The following is a 15,282-nucleotide window of genomic DNA, read 5'->3' on the forward strand; positions in this document are numbered from 1 at the left end:
TTTGAAAAAACAGAAAAGTCAACATCCTCCGACACACTGAAAAATCACATACACAATGGGCTGATCCTTTATTTTGTCTCAAGCCCTCACAATGAGTCCCGCTCTAAGACCTGGAGGGTTTGGGTCCTGCCCCACTTCAATCCGATCTAGCCAGAGAACAGCCTTCGGAAACCAGTGAAGGCTCTTTGTTGCCAAATGGAGAGGCTAAGCAAAGAGGGCTAAGCCAAGAGGCATGTTCTGCTTCTTCCCTTTTCCTGTATGAGGCTATGGCAGGTCTGGAGTCTCGGTGTCTGAAGCTCCCTCTTCTAGAACTGCTCTAGAAATTTGCTGGATACTACCATGAACCAAGAGCAGCCATAGAACTTGAACATTAAGATCCTTTGCAACCCTCTGATGTTAACTTTTATTAGCAAGTCAGAAGCTATATTCGTTGTTTTTCCCATGTGCTGTTATGCACAGCCTCTCCCCACGCATCCAATTTTGAGTTTCTTGTGTGCGTTGATTCCCATAGAGCATTCCTTAGATGAACTGCCTCTTATTTTCTTTTGCAGTATGTTTTGGCATATATACTGATGGGTTCTTACCTCTTCTTTATTGTTAATTGCCTTTCAGGAGAGAATAATTGAGCGCTTGAAAGAACAGCGGGAAAGAGATGATCGGGAAAGACTAGAAGAAATAGAATCCTTCCGAAAAGAGAACAAAGACCTGAAAGAGAAGGTCAATGCTTTACAAGCTGAACTGACTGAAAAAGAGGTGAGTCTGGAGAAACAAATGAACCTCACTGATAGTCCTCATAAACTCATATTCAGTGTAGCCGCAGGAGACTAGAGACTTATTTGGAGGCACTGTATGAAGGCTTGGGGAATGTGGTAAGCTTTCTTTTGTAAAGATGCCTGAATTTAAAGGAAAAAAAAATTTTTTGTAACTTCCTTCTTCTGTAATGCTCCATGTCTATCTTCTCTGTTTTGCTAACCATATACAATGTAGCTCCTTGAAACTTTTCTTTATGTCTTACTATATTTGCATGGATTAGAGGATTCTATATTTTTTGCAGTCCCATGATCCTTTGCTTGAGATAGCAGCAGCATTGATGATGATAATAATAACTCTATTGATATCTGCTATGTACTGTTCCTTGTGTTGAGTGCTTTACATTCATCTGTAATACCCTCAGGTTAGGAGATGTGGTACCATGCTGGGCCCCAAGGTGGAGCTTAAATGTGGCTGTTCTTCTGGCCTATTATTTTTACATTATAGTAAATAATTTAGAGCTGTGCTTTTATACCATAGAAAACATGAATACAAAGTATAAATGCCACCCGTGTTTTTAAAGTAAAATTTTATACTTTAAAGAAATTCTTGCTTGGGGATTATGAAGAGGATGCCTTTGGGCTATTCTGCCATTCTTCAAGGGATCCCTATAACCCTCTCAGTTTTCTTGGGGATAGTTTGGTGGAGAAGCATGAGAAACAGTAATTACACATGATTTTATTTAATCCACATAACTCTGAGATATGTGGAGATTGACTGCAATTGGCCCATTCACACTTACTTTGTCTGCTGTAACTGTCCATCTTCTTTAGAGCTGACTTAGACCTTTCACCCTCCTGGATGGTACCACAGCACAGTTGTCTGTCTCCTAGCTCCACAGTATTTCCTCACTCTCAGGGTACTGATAATTCCACCCAAATTAAAATCCCAAATAAATTAGGAATCTAGATGAAGAAGGAAAAGAATCGATGAGTAAGGAGTTTCGAGGAAACCCAGAAACAAAATCCATACATATTTCTTAAAATTTAAATCTACTTTTTTTTTTTTTTTTTTTTTTTTTTTAGAAAGGAGCATATTTTTTTGTTATGAACATAAAGAATGACGTTTTCTTCCTACTCTTCCACTGCTGATTCTGAGTTGGAGGATCTGTGATGACTATAGTTTGTATTGGCAGAAAACATGGAAGCTTTGACTTTGTAGCATTCTTCACTGGTTGGAAGTGTTACTTGTCAGTTTTTATCTTAAAATCAATGTATATATTTCGAATGAAAAGAGATCTTGATGATGTGGTGGAGTATAAGCTATAAATGAAAGTAGTTTTGTAAATAATCCCAAAATTGTGTGACTTTCAAATAGGCATTTTGGTAAACATTTATTGTTTCTGCATAATGTGCTTGACACTGGGCTGGTTGTGTCAGTCAGGGTTCTGCCAGAAAAACAGAACCACGTTAAACATTTTCAACAGATTAAGAACCTTATCATAAGGGATTGGCTTACACGGTTATGGAGGCTAGGCAAGTTCAAAATTCACAGGACGGGTCATCAGCAAAAGCGGACTGGAAAGTCTCAGACAGAAGCTGACACTGCAGCCAATAGGTGGAATTTGTTCTTCCTCAGGGAAACCTGAGTTCTGCTCCTAGGCCTTTCAACTGATGGGATCAGGCCCACCCAGAGTACTGAGGGTAATCTCCTTCACTTAAAGTCAACTAATGGTAGATGTTACTCATGTCTACAAAATGCCTTCTATTAGCAACTTCTAAACTAACAATTGGGGACTGGAGCCTAGTCAAGTTGACTAAAACTGGCTATTGTATCTGGCAGTTTAAAATTTATAAAGAAAAAATCTGCAGTTGCCATCAGCTTATAATTTAATTGGGAGCTTATAATTTAATTGGAGTGATGATATATCTTCACCATGACAAAATGACTGAATTATGTCCTTTGTTATTTCTGTGGGAATGATATGACAAAGGACATTGAAATTGGAATTGTAGACCTGGGTTTGAGACCTGTATCTGCCTTTACCAGCTAAGTGACCTTTGACAAGATGTTCAGCTGTTGTGAGCCTCAGTTCCCTGATGTGAAAAATGAAAATGGGTCACCTGTTCCTCAGGGGGTTTTAGAAGCACCTTGCTGGATAATGGTGACTTTTATCATCAAGATCATTCCAGTGCCCATAAAGCAATCCAGGATAAATTATTAGGTAGCATTGTTTACAGAGAGACCAGTGTGTGTTTAGTGTCTTCCTAGGCGATGCAAATGAGTAAGAAGGAAATACATGGAGTCTGTTTTGGGTTAAGCCTTGTACATCTCAGTCACATAGTTCAATATTGCTATTTCATAGTTGATGACAAACATTTCTCTTTTAGGTTGCAAAGTTATGTTCAGTGATATATGCAAGTATTTCTTTAGTTTTTTGAATTCAGAGTATATGTGGAACCTGTTAATTTCTGGACGTGATTAATGACTGGAACAATTTAGGCAACCCTATGTCTGAGTTGGAAAGATTCATTGTATCTGTCAAATCTGGATTGCAAAGGATAGGACTATAAAGTTGACTCTAAATTTTAAAATAATTTTATGTTTGATTTTTCTGGAAGATGTTTGAAAAACCATTGATCATTTCTCTGTTAGAGAAATGCGATTTGATAAAAATGTAATAGGAGGCTTTTTTTATATTTCACTTGCTATTGGGAGGGGAAACATTAAATTCAGTATTTCTTTCAGATTTGTCTCAGAGTCTGCATGGTCTGACAGCAATAAATGTAAATGGAAGGTTCAGGGTGTCTGTTTTGCTATGACATGTAAAGACCACCTTGGGACTTACATCATTAGCATGACTTTGAGACATGAAACATGCATTTACTGACCACAACCACATTTGATTCTATGGCAATTAGATCCTGCTCATTCTGTAAGCTGGCCAACTTTAATTTCCTGGCCAGAGCTGACTATTGTTACCTTAGTAAGATTATATTTACCCTTTCTGTCTACTGCATGTTTTATTGTTATGTATAGAAACAGTGTGTTCAAATTGAAGGCATTGCTAGTAAAAATTTGAATGTTTTACTGACTCAAAATCTTTTTCTTTCAGTCTAGTTTAATTGACCTCAAAGAACATGCATCTTCATTAGCCTCTGCAGGACTGAAAAGGGATTCCAAATTAAAATCTCTAGAAATAGCCATTGAACAAAAGAAAGAGGAATGTAGCAAATTGGAAGCACAGTTAAAAAAGGTAAGTGAAGTCTAAGAAAAAAATCATGCTCGTTTTAAAATGAATTTATAAAACGGAAAAGGAAGAGGCATTTTTAAAAAGAAACAAATCCCTTATCTGTTGCTGTCTGCTGATAAAAGAATTAATTAAATACTCTTAACTGTATTGCTAAGAAGTCTATCAAATCTGTCTGTGAACCTGAAAAATTATCTTAGGCTTCCTGTTTAAGAAAAACTTGAAAAGTAGATGAAAATAGTAGCAGCAGTTTAAAATATTATAAAAACCAGCCATTACTCTCTGGGCAAATCTCAGTTATCAAAAAAGAAAAATAGAACTATTTTTAACAAATCACAGAATCCAGAACCCACATTAGATGTTAATAAACTTTTGCTACTTTCAGATGTAGGTCTTTTTGTAACTTTGCAAAAGTTTTTCTGACATTGTTAAATTTCTAGAAGTTCACCAAAATAGTCAAGTCCCTGGCATCTCTATAGAATGACTATTTATAATTGACCAAAATGGCCTTATTGTCTAAGAAAGCTTGTTGTAGATAGAAGGCTTTGGAAAAGAAATAGGATATATGCATGGCAGCATTAACATGTTTTCTCTGACCAGGACATTTTTGTGGAGTGCATTTCCAGTCATGCATTGTTCCTTTGACTTTCTTCCTGTGTTGTTTGGTACGTCTGCACTCATTGTTCACATAAAACTCATAACATTATGAGTTTAAGCATTTTGTTTCCCTTTGACAACTCATAAACTTATTCAAAAGAGAAGAATCTAAACAATCAAACAAAGCAAATAATAAAATGTGGCTATGTAGAATTCATAGCACACCGGGATAGGGATTTATTGGCTAAAGTTATGAAAATATATGACATGGATGGTCAAGGATGTGAAGGAATCACATATCTGTGAAGGAATTACTCTGGATATCTTAAAATTTAAGATACCATTTTGTGTGATGCAATATATAACTGAAATTTTACTATATGGTGCTCACTTTACAGAGATTTTTAAGGAAATTATCATGAGAAATTTCACACTCAGAATGTCTACTTGCTGATACAGAAAAAGATAAATACACAAATCCTTTAATAACAAAACAGCAAGAAAATCTCTAGATTGCAAAATCTGTTTCCCAATCTGCTCATCATCTCACTTATTTCAAGCAATATTTAGTTAAGCAGAAATCTTGAACAATAAATAAAAGAATTAAAATTGCCCATTTGAGGGTGTTTAAATGGATATTGACTTGGCTATCATGTATTGGGTATATGACATACATTCTTGATGTATATAAATGTGATCTACAAAATGTTATCTATGATATGCACATTAAGAGATGAAGTTATGAAAAATATGTTTTATTTAATAAAGTTTTGTGATTATAAGGCAGGCTCTAAGCTAGCTTTGTGAAAGAGAAATTCACTGGCTCCTTATGACCATCCTCTACACTGTTTTACCTTAGTCACAGTGTGCTGAGTCCAGAAGAAAGATGGCTTCTAATAGACCTGGGCATGAAAGATGCCCCCCATCCACTCTGATGAGCTGTTGTTTATAGAAATCAGGGGACCCCATTTATTATTTCTGCAGATACATGCTCAACACCCTCTTTTTAAATGTAAGTCATCTATAGGAATTTGAAATCTAGTAATTAAAAGGAAGAGATTCACATATTGATGCTTATAGTTTTAATGTAACGACTTGACTAGTTTAATAAATCAACATTTATGCAATTCAATATAGTTTCTTTCAACATAGCTGTGGTTTGTCCCTGAGATCACTCAGAGTGTGTGGTTTCCTTTGACTCGCAGGTAGATACCACATACGGAAATTCACAGACCAAATCCTGTAAACATTTTAGCATTATTCCTGACAGCATTTTAACATTCCACCAAGTCACTAGAATTAAAGTAACAAATATGGTTGTCTTGCTGTATATGACCTATTTAATTTATCAAAAGAGAACTTATTTCTAAGTGTATACGTAATCTTTGCTTATACCCTATCTTCTACATGCATAGTGCAGTGGGTTTAAATAGGGTAATTATAATTTAAATATTTTTATGTCTAACCTACAGATGCTGTTTTGTTATTTTTGGCTGTCTAGCATTAACTAAATTCAAAAGTTTAAAATATTTTTTCAGTAGTCTTTAATTTCTGCTAATAAATAGTTCCATAAAAACCTCAAATACCCATCACCTTAAAAAATTGAGATCTACATGAAATATTTGAAAATATAAGCCAACAGTATGTGAATATACATATAAACACATCATTTACTCATGGAAAAATAAGCAGCTATAAAAGCTTAAGTGTGTCTGGGCCTCCTTTTAAATAAAAGGGTACGTGACTTGTGAATAAAATATAAAGGTTTACTAAATGAAAGCTGAAAACATAATAGTTTTATTATGTCATAAATACACCAAAAATTCCCAGTGGAATTTTGCTCGAGGTTTGTGAGTATCCAGGTATTTTTGTCATAAAATCTATACAACATTGTAGATATGTGTAGTTGAACAGAAACCTTGTCTGCCAGTGGCAATGAAATCCAAACGGTGATTTAAACTTATTTTTGTCTTATAAACAATGCTTCACATTGGTAAAGGGAGTTTTTACATAAAAGTCTGTGGAGAACATTCACACACATAATTACTTTAACCCTTTATTATACTGTGTTAATTTAAGATGTCTTCAATACTTTGTGATGAAAGGTTATAGGCAGAAAAGGAACCAACTCCCTTACACATTCCATCTCACATTTTATAAGTGTTCATATGTGAGGAAATTTTTACTGGTATTAGTGAAGCTAATGAAATGATAGTAACCAAATAATGTGTAATTGCAAATTATGAATGTGCTTTATAATTAAGTGTATTTTGAGAAGAAACTGATAATCGACATAGATCATTTTGCCTTTCAATAGAGTATTTGAAGTTCAAAATGGGGGAGTAAATTTACCTATGTGACTAGAAATCAATTGAGAAGCAATAACAATTAAAAATATTATCTACACTCTTTAGTAATTTTTCAATTATATTATACTTCAGGAGGGAGTTTCTTTAAACCATGATAAATAACATTGTCATTTACTTCATCCAAGTTGAAGGAAAAAGTAATTCAGGCTCCTAAAAATTGTGTCTTAGCTTAAAGCAAAGTAATAGTTTCTACAATATTGCACACCTTGATGTTGAGCCCCAGATTAATAGTGCAGGTATTTAGAAAATATAACTTGAGGATGCTATTTACAATAATATTCAGTACATTTAAATCTACAAACATTTAAATATTTAACACAAAATAGACGAGAACATTATAGATTCTAAAGCACTTGAAACATAATAGAATATCCTTGAAAATTATATTTTCTACTAATTCTGAGACAACAGTAGAAACTGGTAATAGGCAATGGAGAACACTTTATTTTGGTCCTGCTGGTTAAATTTTTTTCTTTTCCCGTTTAGTTTAAGTAAATCCGATAAAGCCTTAACTACTGATATTTTGCTATTGCTAACCTGCTGTTTGCTAATCTGTATTTTTCTGAAGATAGACTGAATAGAAAATTCAGACTTGTGTTAATATAAAAGAAGAACTATAAATTCAATGATAAGATTTAATTAATCTTTTATTATTACCATCTTTGAAGTTCAGGTAATAAATTGCAGGCTTGGCTAAAAGTACTTCTTCTGATTCATTGCTGGAGGCCTGCACTTCATGTATCATCAAAAGTGGACAGCTTTCTTTATTTCATGGGTTATTTAACTTGAGAAAGGGAAAGTAACACAAACCTTAAAATTCTTATTCCAGCTATTCTTTTTTAGGAGCCAAAGTCAACATTTGTATTTCCCTAGAGCATCTCACTTTCACTGTGGAATGTTTAGAAACTGAAATTTCTTCTTTTTTAACAACTAACTCGTCTGTGCGAATGCACTGGATTTGTTGAGCTAATGCTGTTTTTCTGGATCTTTCCTTCTTTCCCTGTCTGTGCCTCAATGCCTCCCCAACTTTGCAATGTAGCAAGCTGAGCAGTTGTTCAATCAGATGTACAACCCAGTAAGTCATTTGTGAAAGTTCCCGCTGTAACATATCAAAGCATGAGGATCCATTGATCACCAGTCACGGTGTGCCATACTGGGGAGGTTTCGAAAATATTTTTGAGTTTCTTCCCCTTTCCGTTCTGTCAAAAGAAATGATCTGTGCTGAGGCCACTGCCATTTCTTTTGAATGTGAAATTTAAAAATTAATAACTCAAGAAAATATTGCCAGTTCTGATACTACCTCCTTCTTAACCTCAGTCCTAAGATTGTAGAAAAACAAAAGTCAGCTGAAGATCTAGGCTTATGGAACTCTTCCTTAAATCCTTCAAACACAACTATATCTAGGCCAAAAGGGATAACAGCATTCGTAAAATAGCAAACAATTCAATGTCTGTTTTATTTAAGTGATAGAAGTTAAAACAGGTTTACATTTAAAAATAGGGATATGCTCTTTGAGATTGGTAAATACCTATCATTACTTTGGATTTTGTAAGAGTTAAAAACATGCCATTTGGCTGAGGACAAACCATAATATAGTCTCTTAATAACAGATAGTAACAATTCTGATTATAGCTTAATAGAGTACCAAAAAACAGGTAACTAGTAAAAATATTTGTAAAACTATCCAGGTGCCACCATGAGTTTTTTTATCCTAGTGATGTGTGCATTTATTAATATACGAAACAGGTTTCTTTTAACTTATTAAAGAAGAAAAGCTTTTTTGTTCTGTGAACTTAAGTGGCTTACTGGGAAAATATTTCATAAAGGTGGCTAGAGTTTATCATTTGGCAGATGTGATCTGTGCTATCATGCATTCTAATCACCTCCTATGTCTAAATCCCCTTATGGAAAAAATGAATAACATGGATAAAGGAAACAGTTCCACCAACAACTTTTTATTTGTTAAGCCACTGCTTCAGGATACATACAACTTGATCTGCAAGATGTAGTGCATTTAGACTCAGCCTCCACTCCCCATTCTTTACAACACGTTTTATTTTTGCAAAGAGAATTCCTAAAACCCTGCTGCAGCATCTTTGTTAACCTCTTTTTCAAAATGTGGATTTTAGCAGAGAAGCAAAAAATAATCAGTTCAAGTTTCTTTTCCCTTAACATTTAAATAGAAGTGCTAATAAGCAGGCTGAAGATAGTGGAGATGTGAAAAAAGACAAATAAGATTGGAATATCTTCAAGCTCAAAAACTCACCCTGGGAAAAATTAGCGTTTCAAAAAAGTTTAAAAATAATCAGTGAAGTAATTCCACTGCAATTGTTTTACACTTACTAGGAACAGGAAGTTAGGAACAGGAAGAAAACCTAAGAATTTTATGTTTTGGGTATGTGCAGGACAGATGGGGAGAGCTTTGTTCCTGCAGGAGCAAAAATGTATCAGGACCATGCTAGGAGTTCCGTATCCCTGTAAGGGTAGGTAGGACCAAAGAAATAACTCTGTTAGCTTTTAGACCATTTCTAGAAATATCAGTGACACGGCATCATCAACTTTTACTTCACTTCACCCAGTGGTGCGTCTCTAATATGCCAGTGTGAACTTTTAAGTCTTTTTGGTGACTAATTCAAATGCTATTGACTGACTTTTCTCCCCAAGTTAATTAATCTAACCCATTGGTTTGGTATCCCGGGAATATAGCCAAACTCTCATTATTTTAACTCCCTCTGTCTCAGTGTCCACTTCTTTTTTGGACTGATAGGGATGCAGCATGATGGATTTTTTTTACCCTTAATTGTCTTTTAAAAATGACTATGTTTTTCTTAGTTGTAAACATAATAAATGGTCGCAGTAGAGAATTTGCAAACATATGGAAGGCTACAGAGGAAAATTAAAAAATAACAGGACAACTCACCACAGACAGAAATAATCACTGGGACATTTGGATTGTTCTCCACCTAGACATCTTTTTGTTGTTGCTGTTCTTTTCTCTTTTTCTTTTCTTCTGTCCTCTCTCCTCTTGCCTTCCCCTTCTCTTTGTTGCTTCTTTTCTTCCCTCTTTTGTTCCTTTTTTCTTATCTAATACTCTACTTTTTACCAAATTGTGTCAAAGTGTTTAGTTTTATATTCTATTTTTTTACCTTATTAGAATTTTCCTATATAATGAACTATTCCTCCAAAATACTATTTTAATGGTTGTAAACTATTCTACTCTGTTTGCTTATTCTCCCAATGTTGGTGTTTCTTAACTTAAAACTAGGTCTCACTATGTTGTCCAGGCTGGTCTCAAACTCCTGGTCTCAAGGGATTCTCCTGCCTCAGCCTCTGGAGTTGTTCAGCCTACAAACATATGCTACCATGCCTGCCTCCTTCCTGGGCCAGTGATTTGTAAAGATCCCAATAGTTCCTACTACGTTGTGTTTCGGAGGAATTCCACCAAAGCACGCTTCTTTTGGCACTGATTAAAGATGGCTTTTCTGCTGCACCCTGGCCAACACTGAGAATTGTCATTTTACATACAACTTTAACAAATGCTTAGGTGGAAATTTTTTTCCCTTTTAACTTTCTTTCTTTAATTACTACTGAAGTTGAGGTTTTTCAGTGCATTTATTAGCTTTTTATATATTTTCTTACATAAATTGTTTAAATCAGTTGAGCACTTGCTTTTGAGTTTACTGTTTTCTTCTTTGGTTTATATGAGTTATTCTGTGTTTTATATAGAATTTTTACCAGGTTTGTGGCAGTTTTATTTAGCTTAAATTTTTTTATGTATATAGAGAATAGTTTTTAGGGTTCTTGACCTGTACTTTTCTTTAGGCTTTCCTCACTACCTTTATTCTGGGAAATGTTCTCTGATTTCAATTAACTATATTTAAAATGTTTTAATGTTTTTTTTTTATATCAAGTTAAGCCCTTTATCCATCTTTAGTTTATTTTGATTCATGTTGAGAGGTGAGATTCTAACTATATTTTTCTAAATCATCAACTAATTATCCAGCACCATTTATCAAAGAATTCTGTCTTTATCCACTGATCTATACTATTTTATTGCATATGAAATTCTTATTTGGGTGAGTATCTTAGTTTCTAAGCATATGTTCAGCTTTATCAATGTCTCTAATTTGTTGGATCGAAATTTTAATTATTGTAGCTTTATGCTATTTTAAAATACCTAGTAAAATGAATTACACCTTCTTTCTGCTTTTCATTTTGTCTTGTTTTGTTTTAAATTTTTAGCCTTTAATTTTCCATCAGTCCAAGTACACTTTAGGATCACTTCGTCAATTAAAAAGCAAAATTATTGATTTTAATTTTAATTATATTTAATCTATAAGATAATTTTAGAATTATTGATATGTTCCCAATATTATTTCTTTCCATTCATGAACATGATCAAACTTTTATTTATTCCAGTGGTTTTTGTACAGCAAAGTTTTAAATTTTCCTGATACAGGCCATGGTATATTTTCTTAAAGATAGTCTTAAGTATCTCTATATATGTAATTTTTAGGTTGCTAGGGTGAATAATATATTTATTGTTTATTTTCTAATCAGTTAGTGATAGCTAAGAAATTTCTTTTATTCTTGTATGTTTATTTTCTATATGACCACCTAACAAATTTTTGGTGAACCATAATATAGTTGTTTTTTGTTAAATAAGATAATTTTATTTTCAATTTTATGTCTGACAGTCTACACTACATCCGAGGAAACAAGGATTAGGCTTTTAAGTGCTCCTGCAAGTATTTTTATTTCTAGAGTAGAAAGGAACTTTTTACTTTTTATCTCCTTTTACTTTAGTCACTCTGTTGAAAAAAGTGATGTCTAATGACATTTCTTAGAACCTAAAATTTTGCTGTCATATCATTATTTTTCTTATAACCATTCTGTAGCTTAACTACCATTCTACTCCTGGAGTTTTGTCTTATTATTATAAATACTGTGCAGGTTATCTTCAGTTGGGTCGTCTTTCTTCCCTTGGTTCTTAATTCTAAACAAATAATGTTATGTGTTTCATCAGTCTCAAATAACTTCTTTGCTATAGACCTTGTGGTTATTGTATGCAGGGATGGTATCAGGAGTCTTTCAAAAATTTTTAATAAATCTCTAGACCTTCTGGGTCTCTCAATTTAGTGCTTCATCTAATATCCTTGTAGCTACAAGACAAATGACTGATTTGGAGGCACTGGGTGCAATCTTGCTATTGGTCAGAGTACATTTGAGACCCCTCTGATGTTCCCCACACTTGTGACCCCTCAGTCCAGTAGTTATCCGTTTGAAATCCTATCTTTTCTGAACGCATATTTTGCAGGGCTCACATTTTACGTAAGTGTTTACAAAAAAACAGAACAAAAGCCAAAAGGCAGACATTTTTCATTCCAGAGAGAGAAAAAAATCTTGTTAATGTTCAGTGAGATCTTCCTGATTTGTAGGTCATAACAGGACTGGACAGTCCCAGGAACATAATGGGCTGCATTATAAATGCCTAAACAGTCATTGTTTGGATATAGCAGTTTCTTTTTATTATTTTTAAAACATATATCTGAAAAGTATTTGATTCACTCTTAAACCAGTATCTCCCATCACAGAGGAAAGTTACCACTATTTAAGAGATAATTCCAGGCATGCATATAGCATGTGTGAACACATGCACACATGCAAACACACACCCTATAATTGATTCAGGCTTTCAATGTCTAAAAAACTCAAGTATTATTTGCAATAACACTAAACATTTGAAGCTCCATGTTTTGTTTGAGGACAGCTAGAGAATTACCTCAGTTCTCTACATTGCTAATTTTAGGAAATCCCATAATTAAAAATGATTACATTAATAATTAAATTTTTGGTTTTGGGGATCTTTAAAAATATTAAGCATACAGTTGCTTCCTCTGTGTATATGAGAGAAAGAGAGAGAGAGAGACAGAGACAGAGACATAATAATTATTTTGAATACTTGTTTATATTTACTTATACATATCCTATTTGTTCCATCTATGAAAAGAATTTTTGTTTGGTATGGTTGTTTTAATATGTAAATTTGTAAATATTCTGAATGCAGTTAACTTGAATTGTGAATAATTTCCTTTAGAACTAAGATATATAGGGTCTGGGTGTGGTGGCTCATGCCTGTAATCCCAGAACTTTGGGAGGTCAAGGCTGGAGGATCACTTGAGCTCAGAAGTTGGAGACCAGGCTGGGCAACATAGCAAACCCCATCTCTACCAAAAAAAAAAAAAAGAGAGAGAGAGAAAAAAGAAACTAAGGTGTATAAGATTTCAAAGTACCTCATTATTAGTTTCCAAATGTATTATTAAGGCTCAGGTATGATGCCTGGTATTGATTCATCATATTTAAAATGAAATTTAATTTTCTAATATGTTATAACTCTATAATCACCTTAAAATTTTCTTTTAATATGTAATATTTTATTTATAATGTAGAATTATGAGAAGATTGAAACTTCGTTTAGAAGTCTGAAGTCAAATATAATTTTTTAAATAGTTTCTATACCTTGTTCTGCTGTTGAGATATGAAAGGAATTTTAAAGTGCTGTTGATGGACATTAAATCACCAACATGCCACAATCGAGAATCATATTTCTACACTGCATAAATTTAGCAAATTATTGCTAAAACCCATAAACAGTAGGGAAGAAAAATAATCAGGTACATTCATTAACATTCTGCTTTTATTTTATGGTCATGACTATTTATTTTAAGAAAATGATTTTTAATTAAAATTGGTAGGATCTACTTCAAAGGGAAAGTGCTATATAATGTAATAATTGAATGTTCCCTGCCTTGCTTCACAGCAGGTTTCTGGACCAAAGTTAATACTTTCCTTTCTAGGGATCTGGAATGATGAACTGCCATTTTATTGGAAATAATCAATGACCAGTCTGTATAAGATTAAGTGTAAATAAACTTGTAATGTATGATTTTGATACTTGACAACCCCATAGTTTGACTTTAGCCATTTTTGGCTTCTTAACTTTCGTTTAGATATAGTATTAATCTGAAGTTTTGCCCTTCTGAAGCAGTTGTTATAAATTCTTTCACTAAAATAACTACTAGGTTATTATAATTATAGGTTAATGTATTGCTCTTCCCAAGCCATGGCCAGGAACCTCTTAATGCCTGATCTAGGCTTTTAAAGGCAGTTCACATCAAAACCCAGAGGCCTGCCCACATCAGTGAGGCTCCAGAGTTTGTTTTGATTATTCCCATTTGTGTGGAAATTTCCTTGCGTATAAAAATACAAGAAACATAATTGGGAGTCCCTCAAAACTTACTGATGTAATATGTAATACAGACATTTCTGAAATGTCCTTTTCCCATTTTTTTGTCTCTCTAAGATGCTTGAGAGTTGCTCTAAATGTTTTAAGAAATATTTTTGAGCTGAATCAGATACCCGGATTTGCAATTAAATTGACCTGGTTAATCACTGGAATTAAATCTCTATATTAAGCAAAGAATGTTTATTGATATTCCTTTAGTTTTAATGACTCGTGGATGTCCTTGAAAGTGATGATGAGCTTGCTACATTCATGTTAAATAAAGTCTGAAACCGTCAAAAGAAAACTTACACCAATTTGTGTTTTTAAGAGGTAAATTTCTGACTAATGAAAATAGGAGGACAAAGTTGATGTTCCTTAGAAGTATAGAATGGGCAAGGCCTTCCAGACCTTGTTGGGGAGCTAATTGTAAACCAACAGATTCTTAAGGAAAAATATGACTGTTCGTTTTCAATTTGTGTCTTGAATGCATTAGAATGCCATGGTAGGAATTTATTGTGATCGTGATTAATTCAAATCTATTTTTTTTTTTTTTTGCTGTAGTGTCTAAAGTATGTTAGATCCAAATCTGTTACCTACTTTTGATCACTATGAGAAGCTGCCAGTCCAGATTAAAAAACTCATGTTGTGATTTGAAAAGGCAAGAATATTGTCTAAATACAAATAAAGTGCTTCTTTCATTCTATTTTTAGAGGAGGCTCAGGACTTATAATTTTGAAGGAAGCATTAGCTTTAATAAGCCCAATTTCCTCCACTATTTTATTTAGCTTAGAATCACTTGTGTCTGTAGATTATGGTAGAACATATTCATGCTTGTTAATGGTTAAAAATTTCAGCACATCCTGTGAAAAGCTGTGACTCAGGCTGAATAGAGCTGGTTATTGTGCGACCCCTGGTTGTGGGACCCCAACCCACGGAGGCAGGCACCCAGTAGACACGAGGCAGGACGCGCGGTGGCCGGTACCGACTTTATTGGGATCTCCGGGCGACTCAGGCGGATAGGGATGAATCGC

The 15,282-nt window shown here is 34.0% G+C and overlaps 1 protein-coding gene across 1 annotated transcript in view; it reads left to right on the plus strand.

Moving 5' to 3' along the window:
* Positions 1 to 15,282, plus strand: part of ERC2 (ELKS/RAB6-interacting/CAST family member 2) — a gene marked incomplete at its 3' end in the record, with an annotated part of 493,154 nt that overhangs the window by 460,893 nt on the left and 16,979 nt on the right. The window contains exons 10-12 of the mRNA XM_037738120.1: positions 613 to 753; positions 3,866 to 4,006; positions 8,006 to 8,041. Of these exons, the coding sequence (XP_037594048.1) occupies positions 613 to 753; positions 3,866 to 4,006; positions 8,006 to 8,041 (318 nt within the window). The remainder of the gene's footprint in view (positions 1 to 612; positions 754 to 3,865; positions 4,007 to 8,005; positions 8,042 to 15,282) is intronic.

This window comes from Cebus imitator, unplaced genomic scaffold (genome assembly GCF_001604975.1).
Source record: "Cebus imitator isolate Cc_AM_T3 unplaced genomic scaffold, Cebus_imitator-1.0 Scaffold48, whole genome shotgun sequence".
Lineage (NCBI taxonomy): Eukaryota > Metazoa > Chordata > Mammalia > Primates > Cebidae > Cebus > Cebus imitator.